The sequence below is a fragment of the Rhinatrema bivittatum genome, chromosome 8, assembly GCF_901001135.1.
Source record: "Rhinatrema bivittatum chromosome 8, aRhiBiv1.1, whole genome shotgun sequence".
Taxonomy (NCBI): Eukaryota; Metazoa; Chordata; class Amphibia; order Gymnophiona; family Rhinatrematidae; genus Rhinatrema; species Rhinatrema bivittatum.
Window position 1 is genome coordinate 30,311,562 of NC_042622.1, and position 18,851 is coordinate 30,330,412.

General features: G+C 45.7%; 1 protein-coding gene across 3 annotated transcripts in view; it reads right to left on the minus strand.

The window, feature by feature from the left end:
* SLC9A8 (solute carrier family 9 member A8) overlaps window positions 1-3,012 on the minus strand; it is a 220,172-nt gene extending 217,160 nt beyond the window's left edge. Inside the window, exons 1-2 of one of the 3 annotated variants that reach the window (XM_029612294.1) lie at window positions 2,583-2,883; window positions 2,120-2,298 (exon numbers count right to left, since the gene is read on the minus strand). In XM_029612294.1, the coding sequence (XP_029468154.1) occupies window positions 2,120-2,298; window positions 2,583-2,596 (193 nt within the window). In that variant the 5' untranslated portion in view covers window positions 2,597-2,883. Of the gene's footprint in view, window positions 1-2,119; window positions 2,299-2,582; window positions 2,884-2,909 lie in introns of those variants that run through there. The other 2 variants (XM_029612295.1, XM_029612296.1) reach the window with 2 other exon arrangements.
* Between the last annotated feature and the right edge of the window lie 15,839 nt (window positions 3,013-18,851).

The following is an 18,851-nucleotide window of genomic DNA, read 5'->3' on the forward strand; positions in this document are numbered from 1 at the left end:
GGAAACTGCTGAAGAGCAGAGCTTCCTGCACGGGTATATGTACTGGTGCGGACGTCAGATTGAAATCTGACTCCGTCTCCAACTGCTATCAGGAGCACACTATACACATTGGTCCTGAATCCATCTGCTACATGCTAGGAAAGTGAGTTTTTAGATTGGATTTCATTTCATTTTACTAAAATTAATTGTTTCACACAGCAATGGCCGAAGCAAAGTACAATTAAAACATTCATAAAAATAAGCATATGTACATAAAACAAATAAAACAAACATGTAAAAAACATTAAGTAATAAAACATAATATTATGTACAAACAGAAACAACATCTGACCCGCACATTTGAATATGACCAGCGACACTGAAGAAAGATAAGTTGTACAGCTGAATTTTGAACAGACTATAGTAGAGAAAGATGGTTCTGAAGGAGGCCAGCAAAGGGAAAGTTGCAGTACTCTGAGTGGAAAGTGATGAGAGAGTGGATAAGTGTCTTGGTAAGTGAGCTTAAAAAGGAAGAGATGGATTTTATCATTATTCTAGAGGAAGAAATAACACACTCTAACAGTCTTTTTGGACATGCATAGAGGAGAGAAAGGAATCAAGGATGACCTCAAAGTTACAGACCAAGCGAACTAAGAGGATACAAGTGCCACCCAGAATCAGAAAAAGAGGAAACAGAATTTTCTTTTGGGGGAGGTAGGGGGTGGAAGAGAGACAAGCAGGCAGATGCAATACCATGCGCTTAACATGCGATTGGATACACTAAAATAACTCCCAATGCAATACAGGGAATCCAAAACGCACGTCCAAACCAGTGCATAGCTAATAGCACTCATCACATGTAAATTGCATGTAGATGAGGTTATTAGCTATTACCCTGCGATTCAAAAAATTCCCACGCAGCCAATGCACACATTATAACATGGCAAATTTTACATCAGCCCAGGAGCTGGCATTAAGGTATGCCACGCTCAAGGGCTCAACCACTAAAACACAAATCCTACTTTCTGTGGTTCCTCCTATTAGTATTGTCGCAATACTAAGTAGGAGGAATCACAAAAAGCATCATCATGCAAAAATAAAAAGTCTTGAAAAAAAATGTATAGGCACAGTGTCTGATAAGGTGAACAGCTTAGTGGCCGCCCTGCTGCTCAAATAGAGAAATGAGCCAGCCCGGGATAGCGGGTTTGGGTTGCACTTGGTAGCTCTGGTGACCCGCAGAGAGAGGGTGCTAACACTTAAAAATGTATTTATTCACTCCATCCCAGTACCAATTGGTCCATTCACTGTCACATGTCAGTGAAAAGTCCAATCCCCTTTCAGAATGATGTCCTGAAGGGGGACTGGTCCATTCACGGACATGCATCAATGAAAAGGACCAATCGGGACCAGCCCTGGCCAGGTCAGTTGCTGGGTGGCCTGATGCTTGAGCATTAGGGATACACAAGTTTTACCTATTCTGTTCCTTTTAGCACTGCAGCTCATTAACATATTGCATCACGTGTTGAAAAAACATGCACCCAATTTGGATGCACATTTTACAAGTGTGAGATTGCATTGGCCTGAAAATGTTTTATCTTGGCCAAGTTAAATTGCAGTAGGACAGCCAGGCAGCAATGTCACACAAGCAGACTGAAATTTGGGACTGGATTTGTAGTGAAATTTGTGATGTGGAGAGGTAGACTGGAGAGTGGTAGTGAAATCCTTGGGAAAAGAACAGTATGATTTTTCACACAGCCATTTATTGCCTGGTATTTTTTAAATGGTAATTGTGTATTATGTATTAAGAGTCTCTTTGTATTTTTAGGAATTGATATTTTCTTTTAGTTTGTATTTTAATGATAACTTAGGATATTGCATATTTTCAGCATTTTAATTGATTTTGTTTACATTATATTTTCACTAGTGTACTTTTAATATTCTAATTTTCCTTTTACTCCATTATTTTAACTGTTGTTCTCACTTTGGACAAACTTGCTTTGGAAAAGTGGGTTATAAAAAGGGATGTATAAATAAATAACTATCCTGAAAACCCATCTTGCTTGTTGGGCCAATAAGCCACTCTAGGTCCAAACTTCCACAAGGAAAAAAAAACAAAAAACAAGACAAGGTGAACATTTACCTATAACGAGCAGACTAAAAAATATTGACATGCCACTCGACTGCTCCTCTTGCTGAGCCTGGACCCCAGTCTGCACCGGAAGGATGGGCTTTCCAGGCGTAGAGAGCACAAGTTTTGTGGCCATGCCGAGGGTGGTGTGCAGGGTGAAATTAGAGTCTCCATGGCTAGCGTTTGGAAATCTAGGAAACATGAAATAAGATTCCTTAACGGAGGACAAACCAAGAATGTCAACACGAGCCAAAGAAGATTCCCACACCGCCGTTCATGCTGCAGCTAGAGACAATAAATAGAACGAGGATGTGACGTGGCTCAGGTGCGCGGTATCAAGGTGGGTGAGCACCCTCCCTGTAATGCCGCTCCCTGACCAGCGTCCAGCCAGTCACCTGCAAAACCCCGACCGCTTTCTCAGGTGACTGTCTGTAGTCACTGCGTAAAATCTCTAACCGAGCAAACTTCCACTCACTCCGCCTCCGCCATCCTCTTGCCTCAGCTCCGCGCTGCACGGAGCAAAGAAAAATGTCCCTTTCCGGCCTCCGTAGCAGCCCCGCGACACTCGATAGCGTTTCCGAGGTTGTATGTTGGACTCCAGTAGGTAGGCCGCTTATACAGGCATAGCTCGGAAGATAGGTTGGTTTTTAACGTTAGATATGTATGCATTTATTCATAGGCATTAATGTGACGGGACCGAAACGCGCGCTGATGTTCCCCTCCCGCTCCAGCGCCATGTCGTTTTCCTATCACGTGATGGAGAGGGTGGTCGGAGCCGGGAAAGGTCGTCCGGTTTGCTCACCGTCTCGTGACGAGAGGGGGCGGGCCTGCGGTGACGTCATCCAGTTCTGGCCGTGGGGGTGGCTGCCTGTTTCCTGCTGTGTCACTTATTGCGGCAGAAGGGGGCTCAGCTTTTTATGCATTCCTTTGGCATTACAGGTTAAATTGTCAATCAAGTTATCTGAATCTTTTCCTGCAGGCCAATGATGTCATGATCTCTTTTTGTGCAGTTGGCCTAATGCCTGTCTCTGTTTGTCTTCGGTGACATCACCTTCCGGAAAAGCCAAGATTAAAACTCCATTTGCTCGGTATCTTCATTTTATTTTCTTTATAAGCTAACATTTAATTGACTCCATTTGAGTTTGTGTTCACACAAGCTGGCAATTAGAAGAGAGTCAGGAGGACAAGCTCAAGATTGTTTTTGTTACAATTCCTATTATACTCAGTTTGCATGGCACTGTACACTATAATGATGCACTTCGGCCATACAAAAGAAATAATGTTATATAACACAAATATGTGTAGTAGCTCTTGATAATAAGCAACATGTATTCATGGAAGATGTAAGAGAGGACAGATACAGATAAAGACCAAGAGGTCCATCCAGTCTGCCCAGGATGGTGTTCAGGTTTCTAACTGCTGCTCCATGCAGTTTACCCCAATACAGAAAAATTACCAGTGCTTCATTTCCAACGTCTTGCCACTAGGGATCCTCTGTATTGCACACCTTTTTGAATTCTGTCTCAAGGAAGGCATTCCAGGCTTCCACTACCCTATCAATAAAGACAAAGTTCCCGATGTCCCTGGAGTTTCATATCATGACTCCTAATTCTACAGCTCCCATTCCACTGGAAAAAGTTTATCTCTTTTTTTAACTTTTTATTTATCAGAATTTTCAAATTAACACGAAAATTCTTGCTACAGCAATTTGAGAATATTTCAGAGAACAAAGTAAAATAAAGTTGTGAAAATAAGGCACCCAAAAGAGATCAGCCCTGGTCTCATGCATTTTAATATCTTTCAGGTATTTAAAAGTCTGTATTATATCCCCTTGCCTCATCGTCCCTGTTCTCTAAAGGTTATACATTACATGCAACTGTACTGCATTATACCCATTCCTTTTATGAGGATAAGAACAGTCCCAATTCAGGTCATGATAAGCACAGCACCCAGTCGCCTACAGCATCTCAGACAAATTTTGCAAGAAACATGACGGCAGAAAAAGACCATATGGCCTATACAATCTGTCCAATCACCCAACTAATTTAGCTTTACAATTCCCATCACTGCCTCAGAGGTCCTCTGTATTTATCCCATGCTTTCTTTAATTCAGATAGTTTGTTTTTTCTCTACTGGGAGGCTGTTCTATGCATCCACTACCCTCTCTGTAAAGAAATATTCCCTAAGATTAACCCTCATCCCATGACCTTCCATTGAAAGAGATTTACCTGTTATATGTGGAAACCTTTTGAGATATTTAAATGTCTATCATATTTCCCCTATTTTGCCTTTTCTCTAGGACAGGGCTTCTCAAACCTGGAGACCCCACAGTCAGTTGGGTTTTCTGTAATTGCAGATCATTGCAGCATAGTATGAAAGTAATACAGGATTGGCTAATGGAGAATGGTTTATTGTTAAATTGTGGCAAAACAAGTATAATGTGGTTATGTAGTTCTTTTGCCTTCAATACCAATGACGGTAAATTTTGAGAATTGTGGGGAAGATTTCCAAAGGGATTCGCGCATACCCACCAAAAACCTGCCCCAAGTTCCCCCTGCGCACGCTGAGCCTATGTTGAATAGGCTCGGCGACGCGCGCAAGTCCCGGGGCTTTCCTGGGGGCGTGTCGGGGCGTGTCGCAGTGACGCATCATTCGGGGGGGCCGGGGGCGTGGCCTAGGCCTCCGAAACTGTTCCCAGGCCGGGGAATCGCGCAGCCGGTGCGCGCGGCGTATCTCTTCAAACAAAGGTAGGGGGGGTTTAGATAGGGCTGGGGGGGTGGGGAAGGGAGGGGAAGGTGCGGCGGGGGTGGAGGGAACGGAGGCAGGCTACGCGGCTCGGCGTGCGCAGGCTGCCGATTTTGCACAGCCTTGCGCGGACCGACCCCGGATTTTAAAGGATACGCATGGCTACGCGCGTATCTATTAAATCCGGCGTACTCTTGTTCGCACGGGTGTACTTTATTAAAATCTACCCCTGTATGTTGACAGTATGAACTGAATCCCATAACCTAGGTGTTATGTTGGATTCAGTGTTGACATTAAAGGCCCAGAGAGCATTTTTCAAATTAAAGGTTTTGAGACCATTAAGAAATGTGTTGACTTTGGAGGGCTTTCGTTTGATTCTACAGGCATTAGTTCTCAGTTATTTAGATTATTGTAATGCAATTTACATGGGAATGCCAACAAATTTGATAAAAGTGCTTCAGATGATACAAAATGCTGCTGTTATGGTGATTTTTAATTTACCTTGGAAGGCATCGATAAAGTTTTTTTTTTAATTAAAATTACATTGGTTAAGAACATAAGAACATGCCATATTGGGTCAGACCAAGGGTCCATCAAGCCCAGCATCCTGTTTCCAACAGAGGCCAAACCAGGCCATAAGAACCTGGCAAGTACCCAAAACTAGGTCTATTCCATGTTACTGTTGCTAGTAATAGCAGTGGCTATTTTCTAAGTCAACTTAATTAATAGCAGGTAATGGACGTCTCCTCCAAGAACTTATCCAATCCTTTTTTAAACACAGCTATACTAACTGCACTAACCACAACCTCTGGCAACAAATTTCAGAGTTTAATTGTGCGTTGAGTAAAAAAGAATTTTCTCCGATTAGTTTTAAATGTGCCACATTCTAAATTCATGGAGTGCCCCCTAGTCTTTTTATTATCTGAAGAGTAAATAACCGATTCAAATCTACCCGTTCTAGACCTCTCATGATTTTAAACACCTCTATCATATCCCACCTCAGCCGTTTCTTCTCCAAGCTGAACAGCCCTAACCTCTTCAGTCTTTCCTCATAGGAGAGCTGTTCCATTCCCTTTATCATTTTGGTTGCCCTTCTCTGTACCTTTTCCATCGCAACTATATCTTTTTTGAGATGCGGCGACCAGAATTGTACACAGTATTCAAGGTGTGGTCTCACCATGGAGCGATACAGAGGCATTATGACATTTTCCGTTTTATTAACCATTCTCTTCCTAATAATTCCCAACATTCTGTTTGCGTTTTTGACTGCCACAGCACACTGAGCTGATGGTTCCCAGTTAAATATCAAATTCAGTTCAAGATGTATACCATAATATGTAAGTAAATCATCCGGGTTGTTTGGAAAATTGGACAAATATGTACCTACTCGTAACTCTGAAGAATTGCAGAATACCATCAGTGCAGGATTTTCAGCTATCATATCTCCCACTATGTGGAACAAGCTGCCGATATAGTTACATCAAGAATGAGATTACCTGCAGTTTAGAAAATTGGTAAAAGCTAAAGTATTTAAAAAAGCATTTGATAGTGTAGAAGAGGGAGTGCTGATGTGAAATGTGGGAAGTATAAGATGTACATTGTTTTTTAAATGATGTTTTAAGTGTTTTAGTAGTGTTCTTTTTATCTGTGTTATTATGTAACCCACATTGTACAAAATGGATCTAGTGGAATAAAAGAAATAATAAATTATAGTAGCCATCCTCTGGATCAACTCTAACCGGTTTATATCCTTTTGAAGGTGCAGCCTCCAGAATTGTACACAATATTCCAAATGAGGCCTCATCGGGAACTGTATATGGGTGATTATGTGGCTTATTTGCATAAATTAGCAGCATTTAACATATTTTATTCTACTTTGTAAAAGTAGTTTGGCAACCTTGCTTGTCTATATAAATTATTCATTTGTGGGTGGGGAAAATAAATCTCAGGTATCAGTGCTGTGGAGAGATGGATAGGAAAGATATGGGGAGGGAGACTCAAGTAGGGGGAGAGGACCAGGGACTGAGGGAGGAGAATTGAAAGAGGAGGGGAAAGGAAGGTTCCGAGTTTGGTGAGAGAAGGGAGGATCTGGATTTGGTGGGAGGGGAGCAGAAGGAGGAAGGAAGGGAGAGAGGATCCAGGATTGGGGAAGGAAGATAACCCTACCCTAGCTCCGATCCTGGTCTTCCTAATTAACCCTTCCTCCCGGGGCCTTTCTTCCCCCCCTTATGTCCTGTTTGACTTCACTCACACCCTATGCCAATACCCCCCCCGGCTTGGGGTGCCACCTTCTCTGGCTGCTAGTGGGGCGGCCTCCCTTCCCTGGGCGTGGTTGATGCCGCCCATCCTTGAGCTTCTCCCAGGCGGTGCAGTGTTCTCTGCCGGCTTCCTTCCCGCAGCTGGACCGCCGCATTGCTGTTTGATCTTTGCAGCTGAATGCCGCCGACTCCAGCTCTCCCCAGTGTCCTCCTAGGTGCGTGTGCGCACGCCACCGTCCACAATTTAAAGGGCCTGTGGGGTGAAAAGCCCCGCAGCTCTTTCCGATGACGTTTGTGCTACGTCCTCCAGCCAGTCCTATAAAAGGGCTCTTCTGCCGCTTCCTGGTTGCCTTTGCATCTGTCTCTATGTTCCTCGTTGGACGTCCATCCTGTTTCATGTTCCTGGTCTCCCGTCAGTTCCTGCATCTAAGTCTTCTGAGTCTTCGCCTTGTCCTAGTCTCCTGAGTCTTCCAAGTCCTCAAAGCCCTGCTCCCAAGTCCTACAAGGTACGTGGGCCAAGTCCCCCTCGTCTTCGTCTAAAGTCCCTCAGTTTCCTCATGTGCCAGTGCATTGTGTGTGACCAGCCATGGCGGCTGTGTAGGGCGCACCACAGCAAAAATCCAGACTCCAAGTTCCCCCAGGTGTGCCAACATCATGGTCCACAACCAGTCCATGGCGGGCTGGGTAAGGCCTGCGTCCAAGTCTGTCTTCACTGGGACAAGTCCTCGGAGTCCATCCTTGTGTTCCAAGTTCCTAGTCTTGTTCCTAGTTCCAGTCTTGTGGAACTTGTCCGTCCAGCGGATCTCCTTATTCCTTGTTCCAAGGGATGTTCAAGTCTTCAGTGCCTTCGTCTAAGTTCCAAGTCATGTCTGTGCCTTCGTCTGTCCTGACACACAAGCCATTCCCAAGCAGCAGGACCGAAAGGGCTATCGAGTGGCCGGAGGGCTACCCTAGAGACCAGCATTGCGTTGCTGGGTCTCACTTTTGTGCGTGCAGGTTCAGCGAAGTCCCCAAGCGTTCCAGCTCTCCAAGTGCTTCTGTCCAGCCCATGCCAGATACACTCGCTTCCCGCAGTATGCACCTTGGGGCCTTGCCCCGGGGTTGTGCCATGATCCAAGGGCTCACGCTTTCCCCGGCAATCGAGCCTATGCCCGCAAGCAACAGGCTATCAGATCTAGACTATTGCAATTCTCTTTATGCTGATTTATCTCAATCCACCATATGACCCTTGCAAATAATTCAAAACACTGCAACCTGCCTGTATATATGTTTTATTTGTCTGAAGCCAGTCTTGAATAGATTCCAGACATTGTGAAAGAAAATTGTTAGTGTTTATCCAAGAGGTTTTTAAAGAAAAGAAAAATTGGATATCATTAGCAAAGAGTTTGTATGACATACCTAGTTGTCCTAATATCTTGCATAGAGGAGTTAAGTAAATATTGAACAAGGCTGCAGCCTTGTGGGACCCTTAATTTTATGGGGTGCCCAGTGTAGCAAGAAGAACCAATTCTAACCTGTTGAAATTGTTCCGAAAGGTATGAGGAGAACCAGCTATACAAATTTCCTTGAGGCATGAAAGGAGAATCAAAGTAATGTGTTGAATGCAGTGGTGAGATCTAAAAGAACCAGAATGTAACAAGTACCAGATTCAGAACCCGTATGGATAGTGTCTAAGCTTGAGATAAGTAATGTTTCAGTATTGTGAGATTTACGTAACCCAAATTGATATGGGTCCAATCTTATATGGTCATCAGGAAATTCAGATAGCTGATGCAGGACTGTGGATTCAGTCACTGTGGTAATGAAGGGAAGAGAAGATATGGGACAGTAGTTGGGAAATATCTTTCATAAGAGAAGTTTTTGGGGGTTTTTTTTCATTTTTTATTTATTGCATTTTAATATATTTACAAGCATCCACTTGCTAAGGCAATTTCTTAAGTACAGAAAAGAGAAATATACAAAATCTATAATTACAATCGCAAATTGTAATTTCTAAATGTCATTCACTGTACTTAATAAAATAAAGGAAAATAAGGAGAGCTTAGGAAAACGGAGCATACTTCAATTAGGTGATATAGTTACCAATTATAGATAATGGCAACCCCTTACTGTATAAGGGGTAAAGCTAGCGCGTCGAAAATGCGCGTCCAACCCCCCCAAAACTAATAGCGCCCGCAACATGCAAATGCATGCTGATGGCCCTATTAGTTATTCCCGCGTGATTCAGAAAGTAAAATGTGCAGCCAAGCCGCACATTTTACTTTCAGAAATTAACGACCAAAGGCTGGCATTAATTTCGGCCAGCACCAGGGAATCCCAGAGTGCGCCTGCTGCCAGAAGGCGGAGCACACCAGGAGACAGAGGCTGACAGGAACTTCACCAATAACAGTCTGGGGGCTCTGCAGGTTGAGCCCTTGGATTCCCGGACTGCCTGGGCTTAGGTGGGCCTCTGGGGGTTTCCCGGAGAGATGACGAAGAAGTGTGCTCACCAAGAGAAGGGGTGCGCGGCTGTTGGAGAACAGGTGAGCTAGACCGGAACAGAAAGTACCGGAGACCACGGGTACGAGGCAGGAACTGAAAGTCCTCTGGGTAGGATAGGCAGCACCTAGTGGTCCAACTCGAAGAAAGCCGCAGGCAGCGTTAGAGCATGCAGGCCTGGTGACCACTAGGTGATCACAGGAGAAGCGAAGAGAGTGTCCGAATGGAGCGCAAGGGTCAAAGCCAGGATATCTGTCTGAGGATGGTCAGCCAAAGCAAGGATCAGTTCCAGGTATCAGTCCGAGCGTGGTCAGAGGCAAGCCGAGGTCAGTACCGGGTATCAGTCCGAGAAGGTACAACCTGGGTAGCAGAATGTGGAACAGGACTCAGGAACGAAGGAACTCAGGAACAGATGCTGGAACACAGGAAGGACCTCAGGAGCAACGCATGAATACTGGAACAGGCACGGGAATGCAGGAACAAGCAAAGGAACACAGGAACAAGCACAGGAACGGCAACTAGCTTCACACTGAGGTGACGACCCATTTGCCAAGGCGAGGTTCTGGGGAAAGGGCCTCGCCTTATATACTGAGTTCAGGTGTCGTCATCGGGAGGCGCCTGGGCTGAGGCTGGTGTTGACCATACGTGCGCCTAGGGGCAGGGCCGAGGACGCGGAACCCCTGTGGGAGCTCCACTGAGAGGCCTGAGCAATGGAGGGAGCCGGAGATGCCCTGGGTAGGCGCTGGGGACACTGGGGACTGGCAGCCGCGGCAAGGAAGGACGGACCTGGACCTGCAGAGGGGAGCCCGAGGTGAGCAAGCCCGGTCGTGGCACCAGCGCAGCCGGGACGCGCAACAGTCAAGCAGAGAGCAATGTTGGACTTGCATCAAGAGTTACAGGCTCATTGGTTAAAGGTAGTAACCACTGCCTCAGCAAGTTATCCCTATGCTTATTTGCTTTCCCAGACCGCAAAATTCGAAGTCCTCATTGGTTGCTGTCTGAATCTAATTCCCCTTTTCCTCTTTTCTCCCTGCTGTTGAAGCAGAGAGCAATGTTGGAGTTGCATCAACAGTACGAAGGCTTATTGGTTAAGGGTAGTAACTGCTACACCAGCAAGTTACCCCCATGCACTCTTTTCTTTATTCTCATCCTATAGCCTTTAGGGATCCACAGTGTTTATCCCACGCCCCTTTGAATTCTTTCACTGTTTTTGTCTTCACCACCTCCTCCAGAAGGGCATTCCAGGCATCCACCACCCTCTCCGTGAAGAAATATTTCCTGACATTGGTTCTGAGTCATCCTCTCTGGAGTTTCATTTCATAACCCTTAGATCTGTCCCCAGCCACAAGCTTGCATGATTTCTAATAGGAGTTCACTGGTGGTAAGCAGAGGGTAATGTCAACATGTACATTAAAATCACTTAGAATAATGTTTTTTGGGGGGGGGGTTTAAATCAATTTTTTGGCATAATAAGAATTCAAAGAGCGAAGAGAATATTGTGAGAGAGAAGCCCTGAGGCGCAATAAACCACAGCTGATTCTTTATCATGCTCCCAATCCCAGTCACTCTCTTCCAACCAAATCCCCTATGATCCCATCCCCTCTCGCCCACAAATCACTCCTGCCACTTCAGTCAGCTATGAGGTCCCTGTATCTGATGATCATCAACGCTCTGCAGGCCCACCCAGGACAAATTCATATCGTCTTGTCAGCCTACACGGACTGCCGGTGCCGCAGCCTCTCCCTCACCTGGGATCACGCAGGCCGATGCAGTCTCTTGTTGGCCTGCGCAGCCTAATGACGTCATCCACAAAGAGAAAAAAAATGCCAGTTAGGGCTTGGGATTCACTGAATCCCTAAAAGGCCCTGACCACTTGCCACTGCAGACTGGCCACTATCGGACAAAGGATGCTGGGCTCGACTGACCTTGTGTTCTTATTCGGGGAAACAAATCATTAAGGGCTGACTTTCTGGTCTTCTAGGATGTCACCCTGGCTTAAAGACGTGATTTGCAGCCCTCCTGAAGCAGTGTGAAAAGCCCTGGTTTGCAGAAACAGACTGGGAAAATTATGCATGAAGAGCTCATGACCTCCATGGTCATGATAGCAGGATGTTGTGCAGTTTTTTTTATTGTGCATAAAACAGAATATCTGTTAAACTTAAATGTAGCTGTCCTGAAATGAGCTTATGTAGCTATCCTTCCTCAGAGCTTTACAGCAGTAAAATATAGCACCCCCGCCCCCCCCCCCCCCCCATGCTTCTAGGGAGAAAGTAGCTTTTAAATTAAACATTTAGGGAAATGTGTTCCCTTCCTAGCTCCTGCTGGCCCTGTCAGAGAGACAGCTGTCCTGGACTAGGTCTGTAACAACAGACTACATGGGGTTGGGGTGGGGGATGGTATTGGACAGCTAGCAGCAGCTTTCTTCCAAATTACAGAGAAACAGACTCCGTGCTGCCCCCCTTTTGATAGAGGGTTTACTGTATTGACAGTGTTTCTTGATTTTTCAAGCGCTTTTGGTGGATCTTGATATCCTTGTGTCGCGCTGTCAGTTTTTGGGCTTGCTGGGAACTGTCCTGAGATGGAGATCCAGTTTTTGGGGTTTTTTTTTTTTTACAGAATAGGATGCAACCGGTACACGCTCAGAGGCTATGTTCTCATATGTGTTCTGTAAATTGTGGAGTCCCACAGGGCTCCTCACGCTCCCCTTCATTGTTTTAAAGTATATTTAATCCCTTTGGGGGAGGGCATTATTCATTTGTTTGCCTTTACTCTCACGAGTGTCCAAATTTTAGTGCCTCTGAGATCTAATTTAGGACAGGTCCTTTCTCGTTTTAATGAAGGTATGGATGCTGTTGGTATCTGGTTAAGGGAGAGCTACTTAAATTTTGTTATGGTTATAGATTTTGGGTGGATCCTTGGACACTGTGGCAGCTGACCACGCCCACGGGGGGCAGCCCCGTGAGGGACCACGGTGTCATGTTAGACTCTGGACACACAAACACAGATTGAATCTTTCTTTAAACAGTTTTGAAAACCACCAGAGGTGGCAGTAGTGAGTAGTAGATGTTGAGCCCGGCTGGGCAAGTATCCCACAGGACGCTGGAACAGCGAATCCTCTGCTTAGCTGTGCTGTAGTGGAAAAAGACTGAGAGTTATGAGTACACAGTGAGAAATATACAGAGGCCCAGGTAGAATAGGAGAAGCTCCGAAATAGGGAGAACAGGCCCTCGAGGAGCGAGTACCTGGTCCCTTAGAGCAGGGAGACTCAGTGGTATTATACTCACACGATTCCACTAGACGAGAGGTCTGGCACCGAAACAGAGGGCAGGCCCTCGAGGAGCGAGTACCTGGTTCCAGGGAAGCAGTACTGTGGAATAGATGGTAGTTGAACTCACAGATGGAAACTGTTAGTGAAGTCTTCCAAGTAGAAAGGGTTGTAGATGCAGGCAGCGACTCAGGGAACATGGGCCCTCGAGGAGCGACTACTAGTTTCCTGATAGCACCTGAAAGAAGCAGAAGAGGCCCCCGAGGAGCGGGTAGCCCGTTAGCGATAAGAGTTCCAGATAAACGCTGGAGTGGCAGAGTAGCTTTGGTATGGAGAGCGAATCCCATCCATAGTAATCCGAGAGGTTGCTAACTCGATTAGCCAACAAAAGTGATAGGCTTAAATATCCGGGCAGCGTGACGTCATCTCAGGGGGACGCCCCTGAGGTTCGCGCCAATGAGGAAATAAAGATGAGGGCGACGTGTGCGTGCGCGCCCTATGGTACCTTGGAGGAGCATGGCGGGAAGCAGCACCAAAGCTGGTCCGGGGACGCCGGAGAGGCGGCAGCCAGTAGTCTGAGGTGAGCAGGAGGAGCCACAAGAAGAGTAAAGTAGGCAGGGCAAAGCCATCGCAGACCAACGGTCACAACAATTTTGGATACTAAAAAGACTGACATACTACAAGTGGGATCTAACTTGGAGAAATATCAACTCCAAACTGAGGGAGAAATGGTTACAGCAAGTGATGATGTGAGATCTCTTAGGGTCATGCTAAATTCTACTTGGACATTGGAAAATTAAAAAAAAATGCAGTGCTTCGAACAGCTTACAGGCGTTTAAGAATAGTGAGGCAATTGAAATCTCTTCTGAGCTTCCAAGCACTAAAATCAGAGGCCTATGCCCTAGTTAAAGCGTTACTAGACTACTTCCCCCCTCCCTTCCCTCATCCCCCCCACCTCTATGCCTAAATTACCTAACCAACAAGTCCCTAATCCTAAATTTATTTTATCAACAACACATTCATGTACATATGTTATTTTCTATAACCTTTTGTTATATCCTATAACCTTTTGTTCCATGTACCACTGTTATAATATGTTATAATTGTTTTTTGTTTTTTTTTGGTTACCATGTTATAATGTAAAATAGGGCGGACTACGCCCTATTCTCTTGGTTATCTGGAAACCGATGTGATATCTCGATTGAATGTCGGTATATAAAAGAAATAAATAATAATAATAATAATACTGTATTATCCTCTGTCGGGGGCTCCCAAGTAATTTTAGTTCAGAAGCTCCAAGTAGTGCACAATAATGGGTTGATCTAGACGGGAATCAGCCGTACCTCTCCTCTTGAAGTTATACTGGTTACTCGTGAGATTACGGTGTAAATTTAAAGTTTTGGTACTTGTTTTCAAGATCTTGCGGGGGTTAGGTCCATCACATATGTCTTGCAAGATATGCTAGGAGTCCTCTTCTAGATACATAGTTGTTACCAACTTCAACTTATCAACATGTTAAACTGCAAAATCGATCATTGTCAATGACTGTACCCAAATCATGGAATGATCTTCTTGTATCAATTAAAGAGGAGACAGATTCGATGCGGTTTTGGCGTAAGGTGAAAACTTGGTTGATGGTGTCTGAGGTAGATTAATTTAAGAAGGGATTAGTAATGATGACGATGTTGAGAAATGTTTGCAGTGTGTTTTATATATTGTTTTATGTATACTGAATATGATTTTATTTTAAGTTTTTGTTTAACAATGTGTACATTGCTTTGAACAATTTTATTGTAAAAGCTGGAAAGCAATTCATACGTTATTATAAATAATATAAATAAATAATCTAAAAGGATAGTTTTCAAAGCACCTGTATCCACCACCCTTCAAGGAGAGGGTGGTGGATGCCTGGAATGCCATTCTAGAGGAGGTGGTGAAGACAAAAACTGTAAAAGAATTCAAAGGGGCATGGGATAAACACTGTGGATCCCTAAAGGCTAGAGGATGGAAATGAGGAAAAGCGTGCATGGGGGATAACTTGCTGGTGTGACGGTTACTACCCTTAGGGGCAAATCTTTAAACTTACGCGAGGGCACAGATTTGTTCACGCAACCCGGTGCGAACAGATCTATGCCTGATCTTATAACATGCGCGTGCAGGGGGGTGCACAATTGTGCAACCTGCGCGCGCCGAGCCGAGCAGCCTGCCTCCGTTTCCTCCAAGGCCGCTCCGAAATCGGAGCGGCCTTGGAGGGAATTTTTTTTTGTCCCCCCACCTTTCCCTCCCTTCCCCTATCTAACCCACCCCTCAACCATAACTAAATCCCTCCCCCCCCCCACCTTATTTTGTGGAGTTAGGCAGGCGTAACTTGCGCGCGCCGCTGGCTCCCTGCCCCGGTACAGGCCGTTGTGCTGGAGCACTCGGCCCCGCCCACGGACCGCCACCATGCCCCCGGCCACGACCCCAGCCAGAACCTTAACCGAAGCCCTGGGACTTACGCGCGTCCCGGGGCTTGTGCGCGCTGCCGAGCCTATGCAAGATAGGCTTGGCGTACGCAGGGGGAGGCAGGGGTAGGTTTTTGGGGGTTGCGCGCGTATCTTACGCGCGCAACCCTTTGAAAATCCACCCCTATATCAATAAGCCTTTGGATGCAACTCTTAACATTGCTCTCTGCTTTAACGGCAAGAGGTAACGGGGATTTGGACTCTGACAGCAACCAACAAGGGCCCTGACTTTTACAGTCTGGGAAACTGTTAAGTATAGGGGCAGGTACTACCATGGAAAGCTTGCTTGGCAGACTGGATGGACCGTTTGGTCCTTTTCTGCCATCATTTCTCTGTAAGTCTGCATGTACGTTGTCCATTGTTACCTGGTATTTGCAAAGTAAACGTATGAGTGTAAGTTTGCTTTGAAAATCCTTGGGTCATTGGCTGAGCATATACACACCTTCCCTGGCGTAAAGTTACACCTCCTCTTGGGAGAGTGGAACGTACGCTTGCATGTTTCTGCAAAGGCGTTTTAAAATCCAAAGGTATGAATGTAAGCACCAACCCCCCACCTCCCAGAATGCCTCTCCTCAGTCTTTGCGTAGGAAGTTTTACACATCCTGAGCCCAGGTCCGTTTTAGAGCAGCCATTTACATGCACCCCCCTAAAAGTCAGTTTTTTTTCCCCAAAATGTGACCTTCACTTTGTTGTAGGCCTCTGTAGCCCCGGGGAGCTTGGCAGATACGGGAGTCAGCAGTGCTAACACTCTGTCTGAAATCTGAAAGTTGCTCCGTTTCAGCAGGGAAACATTTCTGCTTTGTTCATTTACACGTCAGGGCACTGCGGTATTTGCAGTTCTGTTCTTCCCTTTGTACTTCAACAGGCATAGCTCTCGAAAAGCCTTTTCTCTCCAGCCCTGATTAAAGTTTGATAGGGTTTGTGCATGCATGCGTGTGTGTGTGTGTGTGTGTGTGTGTACGGTGTAGAATAAATGCTGTATCAAGCCCCAAATATTTTAGAAACGCTGGGTCTAGGCAACTGAAAAAAAAAAAGGAGAGATATTCTACAGAAAAGTAAAAGGATGAAGGCACTGCAAGCAGAAACCCCTCACAAAGGCCGGTGTAGATCCTTTGCAGATTGTGCCTCGCACTGCGCCTAAATCATCACATTTTTTTACCTACTTGACCTGAGATGAGCATGCATTGGTTCTGCCTAAGATACTTAACCTTGTCTTGTGTTCTCCCTGTGCGAGTTATAGCCACCTATAGCAATAAAAAGAGAGGTTCCCACTGTGTTAAAAAATAAAACCTAGACACTTGTGACCTCTGTGATTGGGAGCCCAGACGTTTCTGTTATCAGAGCTCTGCGTCTCTCTCGCGGTCAGCCCCCCCCCCCCCCCTCCCTCCCCCCAAGAGCTGGAAAAGAAAAAGCAAATTACAGAAATTCAGATTCAGGAGCCTTTATTGGCGTGACAGTTTGTACATGCTTTGCCAAAGTAATACCTAAGGTGTTTAAATGAATGAAGAAGGATTAATCCTGGGGCAGGAGCGTCAGGGCAAACAGAGGGAGCTTGGCCATTTGACTGCTAATCATGATCCTTAATTGAGGTAACAATTTAAGATCACCATTTCAAAATATAAATATAGTTTATTGTAGCATTTATAACACAGAACAAGGTGCACTCCCCAGGAACTTTTGTTCTAACTTAAACAAACGGAAAAATTAATTAGAAAAGTGCAATAAGGCTAGATCCACGAAACTGATCAGCCAAACAAATTGCAAGCCAGGCCTTCCCTAGGACCGTGGCACAAAGTACCGTTCATGCTGCCCCCAGATCTAATAAAAGTCAGTGTGAAAATCTGAATTTGGGATTATCTATGTACTTTCAGTTTACACTGCCCTTTCTGGAAATGCATTAGTGAGGCCTCGCGTCCCATGGGCCGGAGGTCATTGACCCGAGAGGCTATTGGCTGACCTGTGTGTATGTGTCCCTGCATATGTGTTCCTCAGCATTCCCTCAGCACGTGCCTGCTTCCTTCTCGTTACTAAGCCTTTCTAGACTAGAAGGCCGATGCAGAAAAGTGCATTCAGCGCGCGTTTTCTGCGGGCAAAACTTACTGCCGACGCGGCAGGGAGTGCTGCGAGCAGAAAATGTGTATTTCCAAATGGGAGTACTGCTTACAACCCTCGCATGGAAATCCCATGCAAATGAGGGCATTAAGCATTGTCCCCTGATGCAGAGAGACTACCTGGCCAGCATTCATTTTTTAGCACTGAAAACTTAATCCCTGATCACAGATGAAGTTAAGTTTCCAGCCAGCGTTATGAAAAAAAAAACAGTTAATTTTCAAAAAGTTACAAAAATATTCAGAAACTCTGCAGGTCAGTGCCAGCAGCCACCACCATTTATCGAGATAATAACTGACTTACCCACATAAGTACTGACTTATCTGGATAAGTGGCAACAGCCGCCGCCGCCATGTACCCTGATAAATACTGATTTATCCATCTATCTAGCAGCAAAAAGCAGCCACCAGGTAAGTCCAGATCTTTGTGGCTATCTGGCTGAGATGCAGTGACCTGCAGCAGATAGCTGTATAAATACTGATTTATGCATTTATCTGGCTGCTGCTTCCTGCTACCAGATAAATGCATAAATCAGAATTTATCTGGGTAGGTGGCAGCGGTGGCTGCTGCCACTTACCCGGATAGCCTGTCAGGGTCTCCACCCCCTTCCTTAGTTAAAATGTTAGGATTTTGCTTGCTATGCAGCCTCATCCTACCCTGCTGCCTTCTGCAATGATGCCTCCCCACCAGCAGAGGCCACTAGCGAACTTGGCTCCCAGCCTTGCCAAGCTCCTCCCCTCTGCCTGTACCACACCCAAACTCAAGCCTCTTTTAACCCTGCCTTGTCAGAACCCCCTTGCCTTATCATGGAGTTACCTTCGACTCTTTGATCTGGCCACTGTTATTCTCATTCCTTGCCGTGCTTTGTGGCATCTAGGCTAGCCTCTTACCTTGTGGCCTATCCAGGCCTCCTGTTGCCTAGTGGTCTCTGGGCCTTCTAGCCTCTTGCCTTGTGGCCTATCTAGGTCTGCCTATTGCCTTGTGGCCTGTGGGCCTTCTTGCTTTGTGGCTGTTGTGTTTGTGGCATAATGTGGACTCTTGGTCGAAGTGGCAATGACTCCTTCCATGGGGAGGGGCCCCGTGGGGATCCACAACGATAGGCTAGACTCAATAGCAAGTGGACACAGAGGAAAGGAAGCTTTATTATACTGCTGTGATGAAGATGATACTTGTCCAAGGAATGGACGGTGCTGTAGTCCAGCGATATCACAGTAAGGCTCCAGATAGTCTCAGTAGTAATGTAGTTGATGATCTCACCCAGATGTAGCGAAGGTCCAGTAGTGTTCCGCAGCGCGGGATAGGCTGTGAACCTGAAGGGTGGAGCGAGGAGAGCTTGGAGCGTAGTAGTACTCACAGGGTAGCATCGATGATAGCTTCCTTCGGTA